The following is a 19,992-nucleotide window of genomic DNA, read 5'->3' as shown; positions in this document are numbered from 1 at the left end:
ACGCGGTAAGACTAGCGGATGAGAGCATGAAAGACCAGCATGAAAGGTTCGCCCGGCGTTGAGCTTCCCGCCGCGCACCGACTGACAACAACTGGCCGCGGGAATATGAGAGTAGCAAGATTTTTAAAGGCGTTTAACCATCCCGTCTTTGTCGTCGGTTTTGGGCCACTCCTGAGATGGACGAGGGAAGAGGAGGTTGACGGAGAGGAAGATGGGGGAAAGAAGAAGAGACAAGGGCAGGAGGGAAAGATTAAAGTTGAGGGAAAGAGAGAACAGACGAAAAGAAAGAGGAGATTAACGGAGAGGAAGACGGGGAGAGTGGAGGAATGAGGCGAGGAGGGAAGGAAAGAAGATAAAAGATAAGTGAAAGAGAGAAAAGACGAGAAGGTAAAAGAGAGGAGATAATTAAGAAAAAAGACACCACGGAAGAGGGAGAACAAGCAATAAAGGAGAGGGAAAATATGTAAGAAGGAGAGATAAGGATGCAAGAGAGAGAATGAAAGGAGAGAAAGGAAAATAATTAAGAGGATGGAAGGGAACGAAGCAGAATGAGGTGAGGGAGAGATAAATGATGTATGAAGAAAGCAGAGAATGAAGGGAAGAAGACGGAGAGTAGGATAAAGATAAAGGAAGGAAGGAAATAAAAAGAGATGGGACCAAAAGAGGATATGTAAGAGAGAAAGAAGGAAGAGCGAAGGAAGAGAAGTAAGAAATCAGGGAATGAAAAAAGGAATAAAGAGTAAATATGGAGGAGGAAACAAAATAGAGATGAAAGAAAGAAAAAGAAATTAAGAGAGAAAGGAGAGAAAAGTTACTGTTCTTGTTACTGAAAGAGACGTTTGGAGAATTAACGAGTCCTCTGATTCAAGACCAAAGGAAAGAAGGAAGAAAGGAAGGAAGGAAGGAAGGAAGGAAGGAAGGAAGGAAAGAAGGAAGGAAGGAAGGAAGGAAGGAAGGAAGGATACATCAGGAAAACGGACCCACACACAGAGTTGCTCATTAGAAGGTCGTTGAGTGAAACTGATTTCCTTTCACCTGTGGACGTAACTAATTGAACGACTTCCGACCAGGTGTTGAATGAGCCGCAGGTGAAAAATACGTGAGATAGTAGTAGGTGATGTATTAGTCCGTCTGTCTGTCTGTCTGTCTCTATCTCTGTCTCTCTTTCTGTTTGTCTGTATGTCTGTATCTGTCACTGTCTTTGTCTTTGTCTGTACCTCTGTTTCTCTTTGTTTTGTTTTTGTTTTCGTCTGTCTATATCTGTCTCTGTTAGTTTGTCTGTCTTTGTCTGTCTGTATCTGTCTCTGTTTATGTCTTTCTGTCTGTATCTGTCTCTTCTTTTTCTTTATCTCTCTATGTTTGTTTGTATCTGTCTTTCTTTCTGTTTGCTTGTCTGTCTTTGTCTGTGTGTCTCTCTCTCTCTCTCTCTCTCTCTCTCTCTCTCTCTCTCTCTCTCTCTCTCTCTCTCTCTCTCTCTCTCTCTCTCTCTCTCTCTCTCTCTCTCTCTCTCTCTCTCTCTCTCTCTCTCTCTCTCTCTCTCTCTCTCTCTCTCTCTCTCAATCGCAGTGAAGACTAATGAGACAAAAACAATAACGTAAAATGTCAAAAGAAAAAATATGTCGCAGCAATACATGATATTTCTAATCAAACATTATTCACTTTTTTCTGATTTCTTTTATTTCGTGATTTCTGACGAACCTGATGTTTTATGATCTAAATTATTTATCTACGCATTTTTTATACATCTCTCTATTTTCTCTCTCTCTCTCTCTCTCTCTCTCTCTCTCTCTCTCTCTCTCTCTCTCTCTCTCTCTCTCTCTCTCTCTCTCTCTCTCTCTCTCTCTCTCTCTCTTTATCTATCTATCTATCTATCTATCTGTCTCTACCTATTCATCAATACATATATATCAATCTACTTATCTGTTTATCTGTCTATATACCAATCCATCTGTATATTTGAGTCTATATATTCATACATAAATACATATATACACACGTAAATACAAAACACACAAATACACGCTGCTCTAACACTCTTTTCAATCTGCTTCTGTATATTCTTTTCTCTCTTTCTTTTCTCTCTGCTCTCTTGCTTCCATATATTCTTTTCCTTCAATCTGCTTTTGTTTACTCTTCGAATCAACTTGTTTTTCTCTCTAGTTTTACCTAACGTTTTAAGGTCCTTGGAAGCGGCGCCCCTGGATAGCCAAAGTCTCAAATTCCCTCGGCCTCGGATTCGCAGCCTCAGGGCGCGGCACATGTTGTGAAAGGCGCCTCCTCCTCTTGGTGTTCATGTCATCGAGGAATAGGAAGGAAATATGGAAGTGAGAGAGAAAGAGAATAGGGAGGGAAAGAAGGGATGGAGAGGGGTATTAGTATGTGTGGGGGAGGGGAGGTGTGTTTGTATGGGGGGGGAGGGGGGTTGTGTTTGTGCGTGTATGTGTATGTGTGTGATGATGGTAATGATGATGCACACGCTATCTTTCTCTTCTTCCCCTTCTTCCCTTTTCATTTTTCATTTTCATTGTTTTTTTCGTCATTTTTTTCTTCAATATTTCTTTCACATCTTTCCTTTCTTCCTTCTTTTCCTCCCACATCTTCACAATTTTGTCATTTCTTTCTTTTCATCCTGTCTTCCTTCAAAACTTATTTTCTTTCCTTTATTCCCTCACTCCTCCCTTCCTCTCTTCCTATTCTTCTCTATCCACTTCCCTATCCTTCCATCCTTCCCTCCCAGCCTCTCCACGCCCTACTAACGTTCTTTCCATCCTACCTTCCCTAAATGCTTTCTTTCTCCTTCATGCCCTACTTACTTCTCAACAGCCTTCTCCCTGTCCTTCCATTCTTCCATCATAAATCTTCATGCGTTACTAACTGTCTGTCCTACCTTCTCTAAAAGTCTTCTCTCTTTCATTAATCCCCTACTTCCTTCTTTATACCCTCAACAGCCTTTTCCCTGTCTTTCCATTCTTCCATTATAAATCTTCATGCGTTACTAACTGTCTTGTCTCTATCCTACCTTCTCTAAAAGTCTTCTCTCTTTCATCAATGTCCTACTTCCTTCTTTATACCCCTCAACAGACTTTTCCCTGTCTTTCCATGTTTCCATCCTAAATCTTGATGCCTTAACTGTCTTCGTCTCCATCCTCTGACTCCTCTCTCCTCCCTCCCTTCCTCAGACTGTACAAGAACGACAAGGAGCTCCTGGGGCAAACGGCGGTACGAAGCGGCGTGACAGCGGTGACGGCCACGATGACGGCGGCGGCGGAGGACAACGGCGCCAGACTCAAGTGTGATGCTTCCAACGCCGCCCTGCCCGACCCCCTCACCGCCGTCACCACCCTCAACATGCTCTGTAAGTGTTGGAGCTGCCTTGAACTTCGACTGCCTCACCCTGATCGCTTATATTCATCCATCTTTGTTGAGTCCTCTTACCTCATAAACACCATCGAAAATAAGAATGAGAAACTGCCTATGTATGTATCCATCTGTAAGTACGTCTTCTTCTTCTTCTTCTTCTTCTTTTTCTTCTTTGTCTTCTTCTTCTTCTTTGTCTTCTTCTTTTTCTTCTTCTTGTTCTTTATCTTCTTTCCCTTTTCCCTTTTCTTCTATTTTTTTTTCTTTTTCCTCATTTTCTTTTCTCATTTACACCTCCATAACAAGAATGATAAACCGCCTATATTCATCCATCTATAATACGTCATCATAACCTGTCCACACCTACGTATCAAAAAAGAGAGAGAGAGAGAGAGAGAGAGAGAGAGAGAGAGAGAGAGAGAAACCTTCCAGATATAATGCTCTCACTTATTCAATAGGGTCTTTTCTTCGCCCCCCCCCCCCACACACACACACACACTTCTCCACAGCCACCATCAGCAGTACCAAAATAGCTTCTTCCTCCTCACTGTCTCTCTTTTTCCTGTTTCCGGTATTTTTACTATCCCCTTCCTCCTCCGCCCTCTACACACGGAGATATCAATACTCCTATAACCACTACAATAACCTTTCTCTCTCCTCTCCTCATAAACACACATTCTTTTTTTTCTTCTTTTCTGCAACCCTTACTTCCCCTCCTTCTCTCTCTCTCTCTCTCTCTCTCTCTCTCTCTCTCTCTCTCTCTCTCTCTCTCTCTCTCTCTCTCTCTCTCTCTCTCTCTCTCTCTCTCTCTCTCTCTCTCTCTCTCTCTCTCTCTCTCTCTCTCTCTCTCTCTCTCTCTCTCTCTCTCTCTCTCTCTCTCTCCACAACACAATCGCATACTTTCATTAATTTTCTTCACCCAAATCATCACATCCCTCCTGCCCTACATTCTTTCATCCTTTCCCCATACTATACCACACCGCTATCATCATCCCACACCCCATCCTCGTACTACCAACACGCCCACCCATCTACGCATCACCTTTTCTTCCATCAAAATCATAACACACTTCCTTCCCTCCATTCCTTCATCTTCTCTCACACATGTCACACCCCCAACCTTACCTTCCCTCACCGCATCACCACTCACCACAACCACCACCACCATTACCTTCTTCCCTCCATTCCTTCATCCCTCCCTCCACCATCACACACCTTACTTTGCCTTCCCTCACCACACCACACTCCCAACCACCACCATCATCACCACCATTACCACCACCACCACCACCACCATCTACACCATACTCCACGCCACTTAGCGGAACAATGCGGCAAATTACCTCGCGGCGCCGGGAACGCGGAAACAATCGATCCAGTTAACATTCAATTATGGGTCCATTTCAGAGCGGCCGCCACACGCGCGCGCCGGACGTTAATAAAGTAAAGGCCAAAAGATCAAACGAATGGCCCCGGCCGTGTTTGTTGAATTGCTAATAACTAAATGACTTCACGGCTCGGGGAGGGGGCGGGGAAGGAGGAAGAGGGGGGAGGATGGGGGGGAGGAGGAAGAGAAGTGCGCTTGCTTTAGTGGTACTGTTGAAGGTTATTTTTTTTTACAGTAAAGGAGCAAAAATAATGATAAATAAATGACTTTACTGCTCGAGAGGGAGGGGAAGGAGGAAGAGGGGAGGGGGAGGGGAAGGAGGAAGAGGGGAGGGGGAGGGGAAGAAGGAAGAGGGGAAGTGCGTTTGTTTTGGTAGTTCTGCTGAAGGTTATTTATTTTTTAGAGTAAAGGAAACAGCTCAAGGGCAAAAATAATGATAAATAAATTACTTCACTGATCGAGAGGGAGGGAAAGAGGGGGAAGAATGGGGAGGGAGGGAGAGGAAAGTGCGTTAGTTTAATTAGTACTGCTTGTTTATTATTTTTTTTACAGTAAAGGTGACAAATCAATGGCAAAAATTATAATAAAATACGACTACTGCTCGAGTGAGGGAGGGAAAAGAGGGAAGGATGGGATGGTGGGAGGGAGAGCGAAGTGCATCAGTTTTAGTAGTACTGCTGGAGGAGGGGAGGGTAACAGTAAAGGAGATAACTCAAGGGCAAAAATAATAACAGATAAATTACGTCATTACTCGGGAGCGGAGGAGAGGTAAAGAACGGGGTGGGAGGGAGAGGGAAGTGAAATGCGCCAGTTTTACCAGTACTGTTGGAGGTTCTTTTTTTAATAGTAAAGGAGACAGCTGAAGGGGCGGAAAAAATACACATAAAAAAAGTCATTATACATCTATCACGCACGAACGTTTACTCACTCACTCACTCACTCACTCACTCACTCACTCACTCACTCACTCACTCATTCACACACGCGGTAGTATCCTCCTCCTCCTCCTTCCATACATTCATAGTTTCGTTTACTTACTCACATAGTCCTTCAATCAAACCCACTATGTCGATTTTTTCTTAAGTAATGAGTATTGAAGGGAGTGGCGTAGCGGTTGAGTGTGTGTGATGGTGAATGAGAAGGTGAGGATGGATGTGTTTGAGGGAATTGTGAGTGATAGGAATTGTTTCACTGTTTTGTTTTAGTGTTTATGGAGCGGTGACGACTGTGATATGCTTAAGTTTTTGTACGTTCTTCAGTATATTCTTTGTCTATATCTCTCTGTCTCTGTCTATCTATCCATTTATCTATCTATCTATCTTATCTATCTCTCTTTTCCCCTTCCCCTCTTCCCACCTTCTCAACCCTCTCATCCTCCCCTCCTCTTCAGATCCTTTCACGAGAACATTTCGGGATCCACTTTTATGGTTCATCTCTCTCTCTCTATGCTCTTTATTCCCCACAACAAGCGGCTCTTCCTCCCCCGTGGGTATTAATGAGAAAAAGTACTAGAGATATCAGCCCGAAAAAGCTTATGAATGATCACTAATTCTCTCTCTGTCTACCTCTGTCTGTCTGTCTTTCTCTGTCTCCCTCTCCCTCTCCACGTTCAGTACCCTCGTCAAGAGCCCTTCTAGTTCAAATATCTGGAAGTACCTTTGATCAGTTCTCTCGTTTTCTCCAGCTTCCCTTCAACTCATCCTCTCTCTCTCGCTTTCTATCTATCTCTCTCCCCCTGCAAACACTCATTCAGGCTGCCATTCTCACGCTCAGATATTGTCACAGTTACTCATTCACTCACCTCTCAGCCACTAAGTATACAACTGCCACACTCAAACTCCTACTCACTCACTCACTCACTCACTCACTTCTTTCTTTCCTTCATTCCCTCTGTACTTTCTCTACTTGCATCCTTCTCCATCTTCATCCTTATCCTTCTACTCTCCCCTCTCTCCTTCTTCTATTATATGCCATAGTGATCATTCATTCCCTCCTTACAATCTCTCTTTTTTCAGCATTTCCATCTTTTTCTCTATCCTATTCTTCCCTCTTTTCTTATGCCATGCTAACTTTTCTCATTCCCAACCTCTGATCACTCCTCTCCTCTCCCTCGACAGTCCCCGCGTGGGAGGTGCGCGGCTGGGCCAACCCTCGCAGCGTGGAGGTGGGGAAAGTGATCACCTTGACCTGCGAGTCCTCCTCTAGTATCCCTGCCTCCACCATCACCTGGCCCTCAGACGCCAACGCCATCGCCGAGCCCTCTTCAAGAAAGTCTCCGGGAAGTTTCGGCGGCCAGATCACCAGGTGGGTATGTGTGGTGACGTGAGGGGAAGGGATATGAGAGGGTATGTGCTGTGACGTGGGAGGAAGGGATGTAAGGATGACATTTACTATGAGGTGAGAGGAAGGGATATTAGGTGGGGATGTGTTATTGTGAAAAGAAGGGATACAAAGGGGGTATGTGTTGTGAGGTGGAAGGAAGGGATACAAAGGGGGTATGTGTTGTGAGGTGGAAGGAAGGGATATAAAGGGGGAATGTGTTGTGAGGTGGAAGGAAGGGATATAAAGGGGGAATGTATTGTGAGGTGGAAGGAAGGGATATAAAGGGGGAATGTATTGTGAGGTGGAAGGAAGGGATATAAAGGGGGAATGTATTGTGAGGTGGAAGAAAGGGATAAGGGAAGGGGATAAGGGAAGGGAAGGGGTATGAAGTGAGAGGAAGGTATATGAGAGGGGTATGTGTGGAGAGGCGGAAGGAAAGGATATAAGCTGGATATATGCGATGAGGTGAAAGTAAGATCCATATTCTCAAACATTACCAAGTTACAAATGTTCTCTGTTGTTGACCTCGAAGTAGCAGGTCAACAGCACCACAGCGACCACAGTAAGGAAAACTCATTGGAAAGGTAAACTAAAATGTGCAAAACAGGCCCAGATTCTCAAATATTTCGTAGCTTACACACCCACATTTGATAAAGCTTCCGTGTAGGTTGTGTTAGTATTTCCATGGGTTGTTTGATGAGTCTGTTGATAGTTTGACAAGGTTTCTTCACCATGAATGCGGTTCAGTCATAGCAACCCGATTAATGTCCTTTGCGGCTTTTTAAAATTTGTTGTGAGATCCTAAAAAGTCTGAGAATAAGGGAGTAAGGGACATGAGGACTGGTGGTGAAGGTCAACTTTTGAGGGTAATAGAAGCGAGGATTGGTGGTATTATACGTAGGTTTATTCAAGTGAAGGGACATAGAGATTGGTGCTACTATACCGTTTGGCGATGTGAGGAAATAGAGGAAAATGAGAGAGGGTGAGAAGTGGAGAGAGATGAGGAGAGAGGTGGAAGAGTGGAGAGGAAGGGATCAGGGAGAGGGTTACTATATATATAGGTTTAACGGTCGACGCTCCGCTAAACGTATATGTGAGTAGTTTTATTTCAGTTCCCCCATGTGCAATATCCGACGTTCAACAGAAAATGGAGCAACGGGGCTTTACTTTCCTTCTATTTGTTTGCTTGCTCTTTCGTTCCCTTCCATTTCTTTCTCTAATCCTCGATGCAGATTTATCTCCGGAGAGCGAGCTTTCAATACCCACCTTTCGCCGCCTTTTATGTGACTCGCACAAAAGCCTTTCCACCCTCGCCTTTTATTTCCCCACTGAAAAGAAAACTTACCCCTTATTCCCCTATCCCTCCCCCAGTCCCCCCCCCCCCCCCTTCATCCGACTCCCTCTCTCTCTCTCCCTCACTCTCGCTCTCTCTCCCTCCCTCCCAATAAAAACTGCAGTTGGCCCGGAAGTCTAAGAAAAAAATATAATAGTGTAATATTTTGAAAGCGTGTCCCCATATGTTTGCGTCCACCATTGCCGCCCAGTCATCAAGAAATTCTGCTCCTCCTCTTCTTCCTCTTCTTCCTCTTCTTCCTCTTCTCCTCTCTTCCTCCTCCTCCTATTCCTCCATCGATATCTGTACCTACTTTTCCACAACACAGCCAGCACCTATTCCTTCTTCGTTTGCCTGATTTTCCTCTTCCTCCTCCTACGTTGATTTCTCCTTATTTTCCTATTTCTCCTCTTCTTCCTCTACTTTCTCTCCTTCACCTCTTACTTTACTTCCATTATCACCCCTGTCTCCCTCACCACCAACCTACTTCTCCTCTTCCACCTCCTCTTCCTCCTCCTCCCCCTGTTCTTCCTATTCCTCCTCTACTTCTTCCTTCACCTCTTAACTCTACCTCCATCATCACCCCCACCACCCTCACCACCAGCCTCCTCCTCCTCCAATTCCACCACCACCACCTCCCCCTCCTCATCCTCCTCCTTCTCTTCCTCCTCCACCAGCCAACTTATGCATAAATGTGTCGAGGCGCGACTGTAAAATTTTTCTCCCAAGCAAACTCTTTCTCCAGCCGTCGCCTTAGATAAACAGCCCGCAAGGGATCGCAAAAGCAACAGCAACAGCGGCGGCACCAGCAACAGTCCCCCCTCCCCCCATCCATGCACCCCCCCACCCCAGCATCCCCCTCTTCCCCCCCTTTAAAAAGTTCAAAGCCGTCCCAGCTGGAGTTTCTTCTCCTTCTCTCTCTTTCTCTTTCTTTCATTCTTCTCTCGCTTTTCTTTCTCTGCGTTTTTTATTCATTTCTTTTGTTTGGTAGTGATGGGTGGAGAGGGTTGAGGGTGGGGGTGGGTGGAGGTGGTGGTGGTGGTGGTTGTAATGGTAGGGGTGGTAGTGAATGTGGTAGTGGTGAAGGTGGTTTATTGAAATTGATGGTGATGATGGTGGTGGTGGACATGGTGGTGGTGATAGCAGTAGTGGTGGTGGTGGTGGTAAAGTGGGTTAGTTATGAATGTAGTGGTGATGGTGATGGTGGTGCTTCTGAAAATGGCAATGTCGATGATGGTGATGATGCTGGTGGTGGTGATAGCAGCGGTGATGGTGGTGGTGAAGGGAGCGGCGGTGGTGGTGGTGATAGTGGTGGCTAATGGTGTTAAGTAGTAGATAGGCCGGTGGTATAATGTGCTGTGAAAGGGAGGCAAATGAGATTATAAATGGTCAATGACATGAAGCTCTTATCCTATCACCATCATCATCATCACCATCACCGTCATCATCATCACCATCATCATCATCATCAATACTGCTTTTAGGAAGGATAGAATTGATAAGGTGTGTACTTTTTTTTCTGCACCTCCTAAAGATATACTCTACATCACTAAAGAATTCAAATATCAACAGGAGTAAGTAGATACAAACAAACTACCTATCCATCAACCCCTTCCACAACCTCGCTGGGGAAATCAATACGCAGACACTTCAGCTAAACCCAAAGTAGCAGATGAGACATAAAGAAACCATGCCCATAGAGATAACACACACCAAAGTATACAGAATAGGTAAGTCAAAGAATATGGTAACAGAGAACAGGTGTGTGTGTGTGTGTGTGTGTGTGTGTGTGTGTGGAGAGCTACATACAGAAACCACGCCACAGATCAATAAAGGAAAACAAATATATATTCCCCAATGAAACACGACAACACACAGAGACTGAATAGGAAGTAAAAATAGTCAAAGCCAGTCAAGTTGGTTGTAGGGGAAAGCACACAGAAAGGAGAGGAGGAGGAGGAGGAGGACGTGAAGGATATAGCAAAGGAAGGACTATATGTGAGCGGCCTCGAAATGGAAGTGACAGACGCAGGCAGGCAGGAGGGAGCTGACGAACGTGAGGCGGGACTGAAGGAAAAACAGTGAGAGGGCGAATGAAGGAGGGAAGGAAGGAGAAAGACACGACTGCATGATTCACTCCCTCCCTTCTCACTGGAAAACCTTGCATAAAACTCTTCCAGGACGCAGCATCTTCTTTTGTTATACAGGAAGCATTGTGTTAGTTGTGTTGCTCTTGCGGTGATCAGCAAAAGAAGAAGTAGAAGTAGTAGTGGTAGTCGTAGTAGTAGGAAGAGGAGGAACAGGAGGAGGAGTAGGAATAAAAGTAGTAGTAGTAGTAGTAGTAGTAGTAGTAGTAGTAGTAGTAGTAGTAGTAGCTCACACCACTTAACGAGAGGAACCACTTAAACATTAGCAAAACTTTCTCCATCACTCCAAACAGCCACGCCAGGAGAGATTCACTCATCCATTCATCCTTCTGAAGCCTCGTCTACCCTTCTCTTCCCTTCCCTTGTCTTCTCTTGCCTTCCCTTCCCTTCCCTTCCCTTCCCTTCCCTTCCCTTCCCTTCCCTTGCCTTGCCTTGCCTTGACTTGCCTTACCCGTCCTATCACGTCCCTTGCGTTGCGTACCCTTCCTTCCTTCCTTCCTTCCCTTGCCTTGCCTTGCCTTGCCTTGCCTTGCTTTTCCTTTCCCTTCCCTTCCTTTCCTTGCCTTGCCTTGCCTTCCCTTCCCTTTCCTTCCCTTCCCTTCCCTTACCTTGCCTTGCCTTGCCTTGCCTTGCTTTTCCTTTCCCTTCCCTTCCTTTCCTTGCCTTGCCTTGCCTTGCCTTTCCCTTCCTTTTCCTTTCCTTCATTTCCTTGCCTTTCTTTGCCTTTCCCTTCCTTTCCCATCCCTTCCCATCCCTTCCTTTCCTTGCCTTGCCTTCTCTTGTATTCGTTTCCCTTCCCCTCCTTCGCCTTCCCTTCCTTTCGCTTCCCTTCCCTTGCCTTACCCTTCCTTCCCTTCCCTTCCATTGCCTTCAATTTCTCTCTCCTCCGTTCCCTTCCTCTTTCCTTCTTCCTTTCCTTCTTCCGCGTATCTCCCTAAAGTTGTGTCCCCATTCTCACTACACACACACACACACACACACACACACACACACACACACACACACACACACACACACACACACACACACACACACACAACCCCGCTGAATATATCATGACGTTTGGTATTTTGTTCCCTTTTTATTGGTTTTCTCTCCTTCAAGAGGGATGTATTTAGGATTTGATGAATGAAGATGACGGCGATGATGATGATGATGATAATGGTGGGAGTAGTGGTAGTGGTAGTAGTAGTAGTAGTAGTAGTAGTAGTAGTAGTAGTAGTAGTAGTAGTAGTAGTAAGGCAGAGTAAAAGCAATAACTGAAACAAGTCTAAACGCGTTACACACCAAAACGTTGACACTTTTAACGTAATAAATCAAATTGTGTCGCTTAGCATGAAGGACACGAGGAGGAGGAGGATCTGCAAAGCCTGCCTGCCGAGCTGAACAGGAAGGCTGGGTTGGGCGGGATTGGGTTGGGCTTGGTCGGTTGGGTTGGGCTGGGCGGGTTGGGTTTGCTGGCTGGACTCTGAGTAAACTGTGACGGAGTTATGGAACGTCGAGATAAGTTATGGCCCTCTGTGTGTGTGTGTGTGTGTGTGTGTGTGTGTGTGTGTGTGTGTGTGTGTGTGTGTGTGTGTGTGTGTGTCAAGATGTCGTTAATATCAAAACCCGATTCTACAGAGATACATATACTGAAAAAAATATAGCAATCAACTACGAAATTACGGTCGAATGGTAACAGGAATTATATTGGGCCAACAGGTAACAAACTAGTACTTTCTTTTCTGCACCTGCTAAAGATATACTCTACCCCACTAAATAGTTCAAATATCAACAGGAGTAATTATTAGATACATACGACCAAACTAACTATCCATCAACCACTTTCACAACCTGGCTGGGGAAATTAATACATAAACATTCCCGCCCAACCCAAAGTAGCAAACAAGACACCAAGAAACCACGTCCACAGCCAAACAGACAAGTAAAGTGACACGCAATCTAAGCCGACACTAACAAATTACCTAGACATCCACCAACCACTTCCACAACTAAGTGAGAGAGCTACGTGAAGCGTGAAGCCAAAAATCCTTGAGGGTAGCATTCCTCTCGCTTGTGTCGGCCCGGGGGAATGCGTGTCGACGGCCCTCACAGCCAACTTGGGGCCGAGAACTGACAGGAAGGTAGTAGGTATTCGTTGGGAAGGTCCGTCCTCTCTCTGCCGGCGTGGGGAAAGGGAGTAGGGCGTTGGTGTTTGTGAGGAGGGGTTTCTGCTCCCTCTAGCGGTGTGAGTATAAATAGAATGTAGTAGGTATTTATGAGTAAGGGTGGCTGCTCTTTCTGGCTTAGTGAGAAAAGATAGTAGGTATTAGATATTCCTGGGGAAGGGTCTCTACTTTCTCTGGCGGCGAAAGTAGAGGTAGCAAGTATTCGGGTTGTGAGGAACGGTTGTAGGTACTCGCAGGGAAGGGTCTCTGCTCCATCTAAAGGCAATAGGAAAGGTATCAGGTAGCAGATGTTTCCAAGGAAGGATCTCTACTCTACTGGCGTAAGGAAAGGCGGTAGAAGGCAGCAGACATTCTCGGGGGACGTAAAGAAAGTGTTTTCCCTCTAGTGGCATGAAAGACGGACCGAGGCAATTGCCGTATGGAGGAAATATGGAGGGGAAGCGAGGAGAATAAATTAAAAGAAATAGATATCACCACCGCGGGGGGGGGAGAGGGAGATGAGGCGGGGAGGGGGCGGTCTAGGATATGGACCTTAAAGTGGCACGCGTCTTCCGGGGCGGCGGACATCAATGTTAGAATCGCGGAGGAATGTTAGTAGAGAGACTTACTGGACTGTAATAATACATCACCGGAAACGAGAGAGCTATCAGAGCGGTGAGGCCCTACTCGTTCCACCACCACTACCACCAACACCAGCACCAACACCACCAGCACCAACACCACCAGCACCCCCACCACCAGTAGCAGAGGGAGCTTGGTGTGCTGCGTTAGAATATCACCAGGGCACCTTAGCGTTCAAGGTATGATCGGTAAAATGCTTGAGGGTGTTCATGTGATATTTACGTAAAAGCTGATCGGGGTTTGGGTTATTGATGAAGCAAATCGAGGGGAACGTCAAACAATGGGATAATTAATTGTGCTCTAAAGTATTCAAGGCGACGTATGCAACGGCAGCAGCGAGAAACATGGCTGGGTACGCACACTCGAGTAGGGAGTTAGAGGACGGCTACACAAAAACTGAAACATATGGGGGAAAGACGTGACTGCGTGTTTGTTGTTGTTGGTGGTGGTGGTTTTGTGGCGGTAAATCCATCACTCACTGAGGGGAGTGACGTTTGAGATGGATGAGTCCCCGGCCAACGGACACACACAAAAAATAACAACAAAGAAAAAATAGTGGTGGAACCTGATAGCCGACTGGTCAGATTAAAGCTACAATAGTGTTACGAAATGAAGGAACGTCCCAATGCTTATTACATATTAGCATCAAACTTAGAGCAGCATAGAGCTTGTGATGGACCTGACAACCTTTTACTGAGGATAAGAGAGTAAAAGCCGCAACATTATCATATATGGTCATTGAGGTTGTTATAATGAAGACTGAAGCATAACAAGCAGTGATCTATATTCCGCTTTTTTATAGTTTATTACCTTTGCTTTTCATAGCTCATCGCCACTCGTTTATAATCACTAATCATTCAAATGTTCGTTTTTAGTAGTATACCAGCATTGCAATTTGATAAACGACATTTTCGACAGTTTTCTGGAGGTAATACATACACAAAATATTAACAAATATTTTAACAATATAGTCTCGGGAAATCCCTTGCTGTATTTAATACCACCTGACTGATTATCGAAAAATTTCTCAGCAAGATTTCCGCCATATTCCCAACAACTTTCCAATACCTACAAGACAAACAGTGAGATCCGTGGGAAACATTATCAGGGTAGCAACACGGTAAAGTCTACGGACACAGTCAGCCGTGTTTACATTACACGACAGCTCTCATGATGGGCAATTGGGATACCCTAATGCACCAATGCATGCCATAACCAATGCTTATACACTTAATTTTGCGTTATTCTTTAATGCATCTAATGAAGATGATTTCTATAACTTCATATTATTCATGTACTAGCACTGTTTCTATCATAATTTTGCGTTTGACAAAGTTCCTCACCAACGACTGTTGCTTAAATTACAGGCTCACGGAGTAGAGGGTAAAGTTTTGAACTGGGTCAAGGCGTGGCTTAGCAATAGGAAGCAAAGAGTGCAAATCAATGGTAAAAGATCAGACTGGGGATGTGTTACGAGTGGGGTCCCACAAGGTTCGGTATTAGGTCCACTTTTGTTTATTATTTATATCAATGACTTAGACACAGGAATCAGTAGTGATGTTAGTAAATTTGCAGATGATACCAAGATCGGTAGAGTAATTGAGTCGGATCAGGACGCTAGTATTCTCCAAGGTGAACTCAACAGATTATATGACTGGGCGGATAAATGGCAGATGGAGTTCAATGAGGAAGTGCAGTATTCTGAGTGTAGGTAGGAACAACCTCACATAACTATTGCTTAAATGACACTCTCATAAGTAGGTCTGGGTGCGAGAGGGATTTAGGGGTCTTAGTGAGCTCTGATCTCCGTCCAAGGCCACAATGCATTCAAGCTAGAAATCGAGCTAATAGGGTACTGGGATTTATTTCAAGGAGCGTAAGCAACAGAAGCCCCGAAGTCTTCCTCAAACTATATTTAGCATTAGTTAGACCTCATCTTGACTATGCGGTTCAGTTCTGGTCACCCTACTATAGAATGGATATCAAAATGTTAGAATCGGTGCAGAGGAGGATGACTAAGATGATTCAGGGGTTGAGAAACTTGCCATACGAGGAAAGACTCAAACAGTTAAACTTGCATTCTCTAGAAAGGCGAAGGGTGCGTGGAGACATGATCGAGGTTTATAAATGGATGAAGGGCTTTAATAAGGGAGACATTCATAAGGTTTTGTTGGTAAGAGAACCGGGTAGGACACGAAGTAACGGGTTTAAACTGGATAAATTCAGATTCAACAGGGACATAGGCAAAAATTGGTTTACTAACAGGGTGGTGGATGAGTGGAATAGGCTTAGCAGTCATGTGGTGAGTGCCAATACAATTGTCACATTCAAAAATAGACTAGATAAATTCATGGACAGCGATATTAGGTGGGGTTAGATACACGGGAGCTTAGGGTCAAAGGAGCTGCCTCGTACAGGCCTGCCGGCCTCTTGCAGACTCCTGCGTTCTTATGTTCTTATGTTCTTATAATGAACTTTCTCTTTTTTCCCTCACAACCACGTTAAGGATCCAGACACTTTTCATCTCTCTTTTTCTCTTGTATAGATAAGATTATTCATATTGTTTTACTCTCATATAAAAAACACAATTGTAAATAAATAGGGAGTGGAGGAAGGATAAGGTCAGGTGACATCTAAACATGGCATGCGTTGTACAGTTGTCAGACACAGTGAAGAGGACGAGACTGACGTGACGGCAGAGAGAAAAAAAACACTGACGCACACTCATAGAATTAAGTGAACAAGTTCCGCTTTTGACAGTATTTTTTCCATAACTATAAAAAAGAAAGAGTGCATGAGTTGTTCCGTTACCTCTTTTCCAAACCACGTCATTCAATTACATGCGATGCTAAAAGGAAATGGCTTTTTTTTCTTTTCCTTCATTATCAAAAGAGAAAGTCAGGGTTGGATCATGTGACAAGTAAGGAAGTGACTCAATGACGCAAGTGGATGAGATCACTCCAACTGATTTGCCTGGAGAAGCTTAATAAAGTTGAATACACATGTAAAAGAAAATGTAATCACTATTATATTCAGAAAGCTCTTGATAATAAATGAATTGAAGAACAAGGCTGGAAATGTGTGTGTGTTGGGGGGGGGTGGGGGGTGCGATGGTGATGGTGCGTGGGACTTGGTTACATCTATAGCAATGCATTTATCAGCCACTCTTCAAATCATCTCTTCAAGACATCCACAGCTTAACTCGTAGCCCTATTATTTTATTAAACCCTCAAAACCTCAACGGTGCATATTAATAGATATATTTTTACCTGCCACACTTCTCAAATCGCCTCTCCACGACGTAAATACCTACAGTTATCAACGTCCAATCTTTTCTAAATCTCTCAAACATCCTCTAATCACAAGCAATCTATCAACACTCAGATAACATTTCTATCTATGACTCTATGGTCGTTATTTTTAGACGGTTCCGCCTCGCACATCAACTATTTCCAAAAACCGAAAAGGAGATTAATCGGGTTTTCATAAGTGTTTTTTTTTTCACGTTCATGCTACAGAAGAAGGGTCAAACTACCATCAGGGGCATTAAACTACACATGGAAATGTCTAAAACTCCCACGAAAGACCTGTCATATGCGTGTGCTTAGGCGCCGAAATGTCTGAGAATACGGCTCTATGTCTCCTTCCTCCCATTCTGCAGGTCTGAGATGCGTGTCCGTGTTACCGCCGAGGACCAGGGCCGCGTCGTCACCTGCGAGGCTGACAACGGCCTGGGCGTCACCGTGGCCACCAACATCACTCTGGACGTGCTGCGTGAGTGTGTCTAGCATTACCTGCCTCTCTCTCTCCCTCCTTGAAGCCTGCCTAGACCTTAATGCATTTGGGTATTCTCTCTCTCTCTCTCTCTCTCTCTCTCTCTCTCTCTCTCTCTCTCTCTCTCTCTCTCTCTCTCTCTCTCTCTCTCTCTCTCTCTCTCTCTCTCTCTCTCTCTCTCTCTCTCTCTCTCTCGTACTATCTTGTCTCATTTCTTTATCTTTATTCTTGCCTTGTATCTTCAGTTTTATCTTCTCTCCTCTTTATCTTCTATTTCTATCATGTTTTATCTCTTTATTTTCCTTTTTCTCTTATTTTCTTTTCCTTCCCTTCATTGGTTTCTATCTCCTTAAAATTGGCTCTGTCTTATTCTTGTTTATCTATTCTTTCTCATTCCTTTTTTTCTTTATTCTCATAGTTTCTCTTCATTCATCTTCTCTTCTCTTCTCTTCTCTTCTCTTCTCTTCTCTCTCTCTCTCTCTCTCTCTCTCTCTCTCTCTCTCTCTCTCTCTCTCTCTCTCTCTCAACCAATCTATTAAGATTTTATGTAGTTTATTTTTAATCCCACTACCAAGACTTTTCTAGTTCCTCTTCCTCCTCCTCTTTCTCTCATTCTCTTTCTCCTCATCATCATCCTCACCTCTTCCACCCCCTCTCTTTCTATTTCTTTCTCATTCTCTTTTCACCGCACCAAACTTTTCTTTATCCCTTCTCTTGCCTTCCTTCTTCTTCTTCTCTCTCTCTCTCTCTCTCTCTCTCTCTCTCTCTCTCTCTCTCTCTCTCTCTCTCTCTCTCTCACTTTTAACGCTCTTTGTATTCCCTCTTCATTCTCCCTCTGTGCATCGTCTTCCGCCTCCTTCTTTCATAACCTCGATCTCCTTCTCTGGGCGGTTCTTCACTTGGTTTTTACTCTTCTCTTTTATTACTTTCTTACGCCCTCCTTCTCCCTTCTTGATGCTCTCCGTCTTCCTCTGTCTTCCTCGCGCGTACAGGTGATGCACGTCTCCTCACACAGGGTCAGGGGGTGGTGGGGGAGGGTCGGGGAGGGTGAGGGAAGGTGAGGGAGTGTTCTCGTAACCTTTTTTTTTACAGTTTTACCTCTCCCCCTCTTGCCTTGCCTTGCCTTGCCTTTCCATCCTCATCCAACACCTCCTTGACATCTCCTCCTACTCCTCCCCCTCCTCCTCTTCCACCTCTCTCTCTTCTCTCTTATTTTTCTTTCAATCTTCTTCCTCTCCTTTTCCCTCTTCTCTCCCCTTGTGATATCTTAATGTCCACCAGTCCCTCCCTTCGTTTTTTTTTTTATCCGTTCTCTCTCTCTTTCTTTCGCTTTGTCTCTCTCTCTCTCTCTCTCTCTCTCTCTCTCTCTCTCTCTCTCTCTCTCTCTCTCTCTCTCTCTCTCTCTCTCTCTCTCTCACCTACACCACCACCACCGCCACCACTACCACCACCCACCTACTACTGCCATCAAGTAAAAAAAAAAAAAAAAAAGAGAAAAAAAGAAAGAAAGAAAGAAACACAGGACAGAGAGCCGATGGGAAAAAATCTCGAGCAAAGGAATAAAAAGAAAAGGGAAAAAAAGGGAGGGGGGCGGCAGGACGAGAGTGGGACAGGAGAGGGGGGCGGAATTGGGGGGGGGGGCGAGGAGCAAAGCAATACTGTCGCGATTTGATAACACGGAGATAAAAGTTCGCAGTATCTGAAATGGCATCGAAAATAACGGCTCTAGCATTGCGGGGAAGGGGGGGAGGGGAGGGCTAATGGGGGGGGAGGGGGTTGGTAAGGCAGGGCACGGAGCTGGCTGGCTTGGGGGAAGGGAGAGGAACGCAATGGGAGAGTGAGTATAGGGGAGGGGAGGGAAGGGGAGAGGGTAGTGGAGGTGGTGGTGATGGAAGAAGCGAAGTCAAGGCAAGGGAAGGGAAGGTAAGGGAAGGGAAGGGGGGTCATGCCTCGATTACTAAGGCTGTTGTTATTGTTGTTAGTGTTGTTGGTGTGTGATCGTAACAGTGGTAGTGGTAGATGGTGTGATTGTAGTTGAATTAATGGTTGTAGTCGCACTTAGACTGTCGTTGTGGAAATGTACATAGTTGCGATAAATGCTAGTGTGGTATAGAATTATGGAAGATGCGGACCGTGAGCAATGAATGGTGTGGTATGGTGATGTAAAAGGACTGATAGTGATGTAGTGTAACGTGGCAGTATGGTGGGGATGTGTCTAGTATGATGTGGCGTGGTGTGGTGTGACATGCTGTGGTGTCGTGTGGTGTGGCGTGGTGTGTCATGGTGTGGTATGGTGTGGTGAGGCAACGAGCAAGCTTCTTAAGCATCAATACAGCTGAGAGTGGGGAAGGAAGTTGACGGAGGAGATGAGAGAGAGGAGATGAAGGAGGAGAGTGGCTGGGAGAGAGGGCGAATCAAGAGAAGGAGAGGAAAGGAGAGGAGAGGAGAGGAGAAGCTGATGGCGAAAGAGACAGAGAGAGAGAGAGAGAGAGAGAGAGAGAGAGAAAGGGAAAGATAAATAGATAGAAAGAGAGGTAGAGAGGGAGGAAAGATTGACGGCGGAAATGACCTAGGAGGAATTTCTTCAAGTATTTCATAAGGCGTGTCTAGTAAATTACTCGCACCGTCACTAGATATTCTCCTTTAACCCCTCTCTCCTTTCTTCTCTCCTTTCCCCTTCCTTCCTTTCTTACCCACCACACTCCTTCCCTTCTCTCACTCTTCCTTCCTTCCTTCCTTCCTTGATAACCTCTTTACCGCCCTAACTTCCCTCTATACTTCCCTAACACACACACTCTTTCATCATCCCTTTTCCTTCCCTTCCTCCTTCCTTCTTTACCCATCACTCCTTCCCCTCCCTCTTCCTTTTACTTTCTATAT

General features: G+C 45.0%; 1 protein-coding gene across 1 annotated transcript in view; it reads left to right on the top strand.

Moving 5' to 3' along the window:
- The window catches only part of LOC126998317 (nephrin-like), an 88,422-nt gene extending 71,296 nt beyond the window's left edge, over positions 1 to 17,126 (top strand). The window contains exons 9-11 of the mRNA XM_050859804.1: positions 3,180 to 3,355; positions 6,862 to 7,048; positions 17,000 to 17,126. Of these exons, the coding sequence (XP_050715761.1) occupies positions 3,180 to 3,355; positions 6,862 to 7,048; positions 17,000 to 17,126 (490 nt within the window). The remainder of the gene's footprint in view (positions 1 to 3,179; positions 3,356 to 6,861; positions 7,049 to 16,999) is intronic.
- The last annotated feature ends 2,866 nt before the right edge of the window (positions 17,127 to 19,992 follow it).

This window comes from Eriocheir sinensis, chromosome 14 (assembly GCF_024679095.1).
Source record: "Eriocheir sinensis breed Jianghai 21 chromosome 14, ASM2467909v1, whole genome shotgun sequence".
Taxonomy (NCBI): domain Eukaryota; kingdom Metazoa; phylum Arthropoda; class Malacostraca; order Decapoda; family Varunidae; genus Eriocheir; species Eriocheir sinensis.
This window is presented reverse-complemented; position numbering and strand designations above follow the sequence as displayed.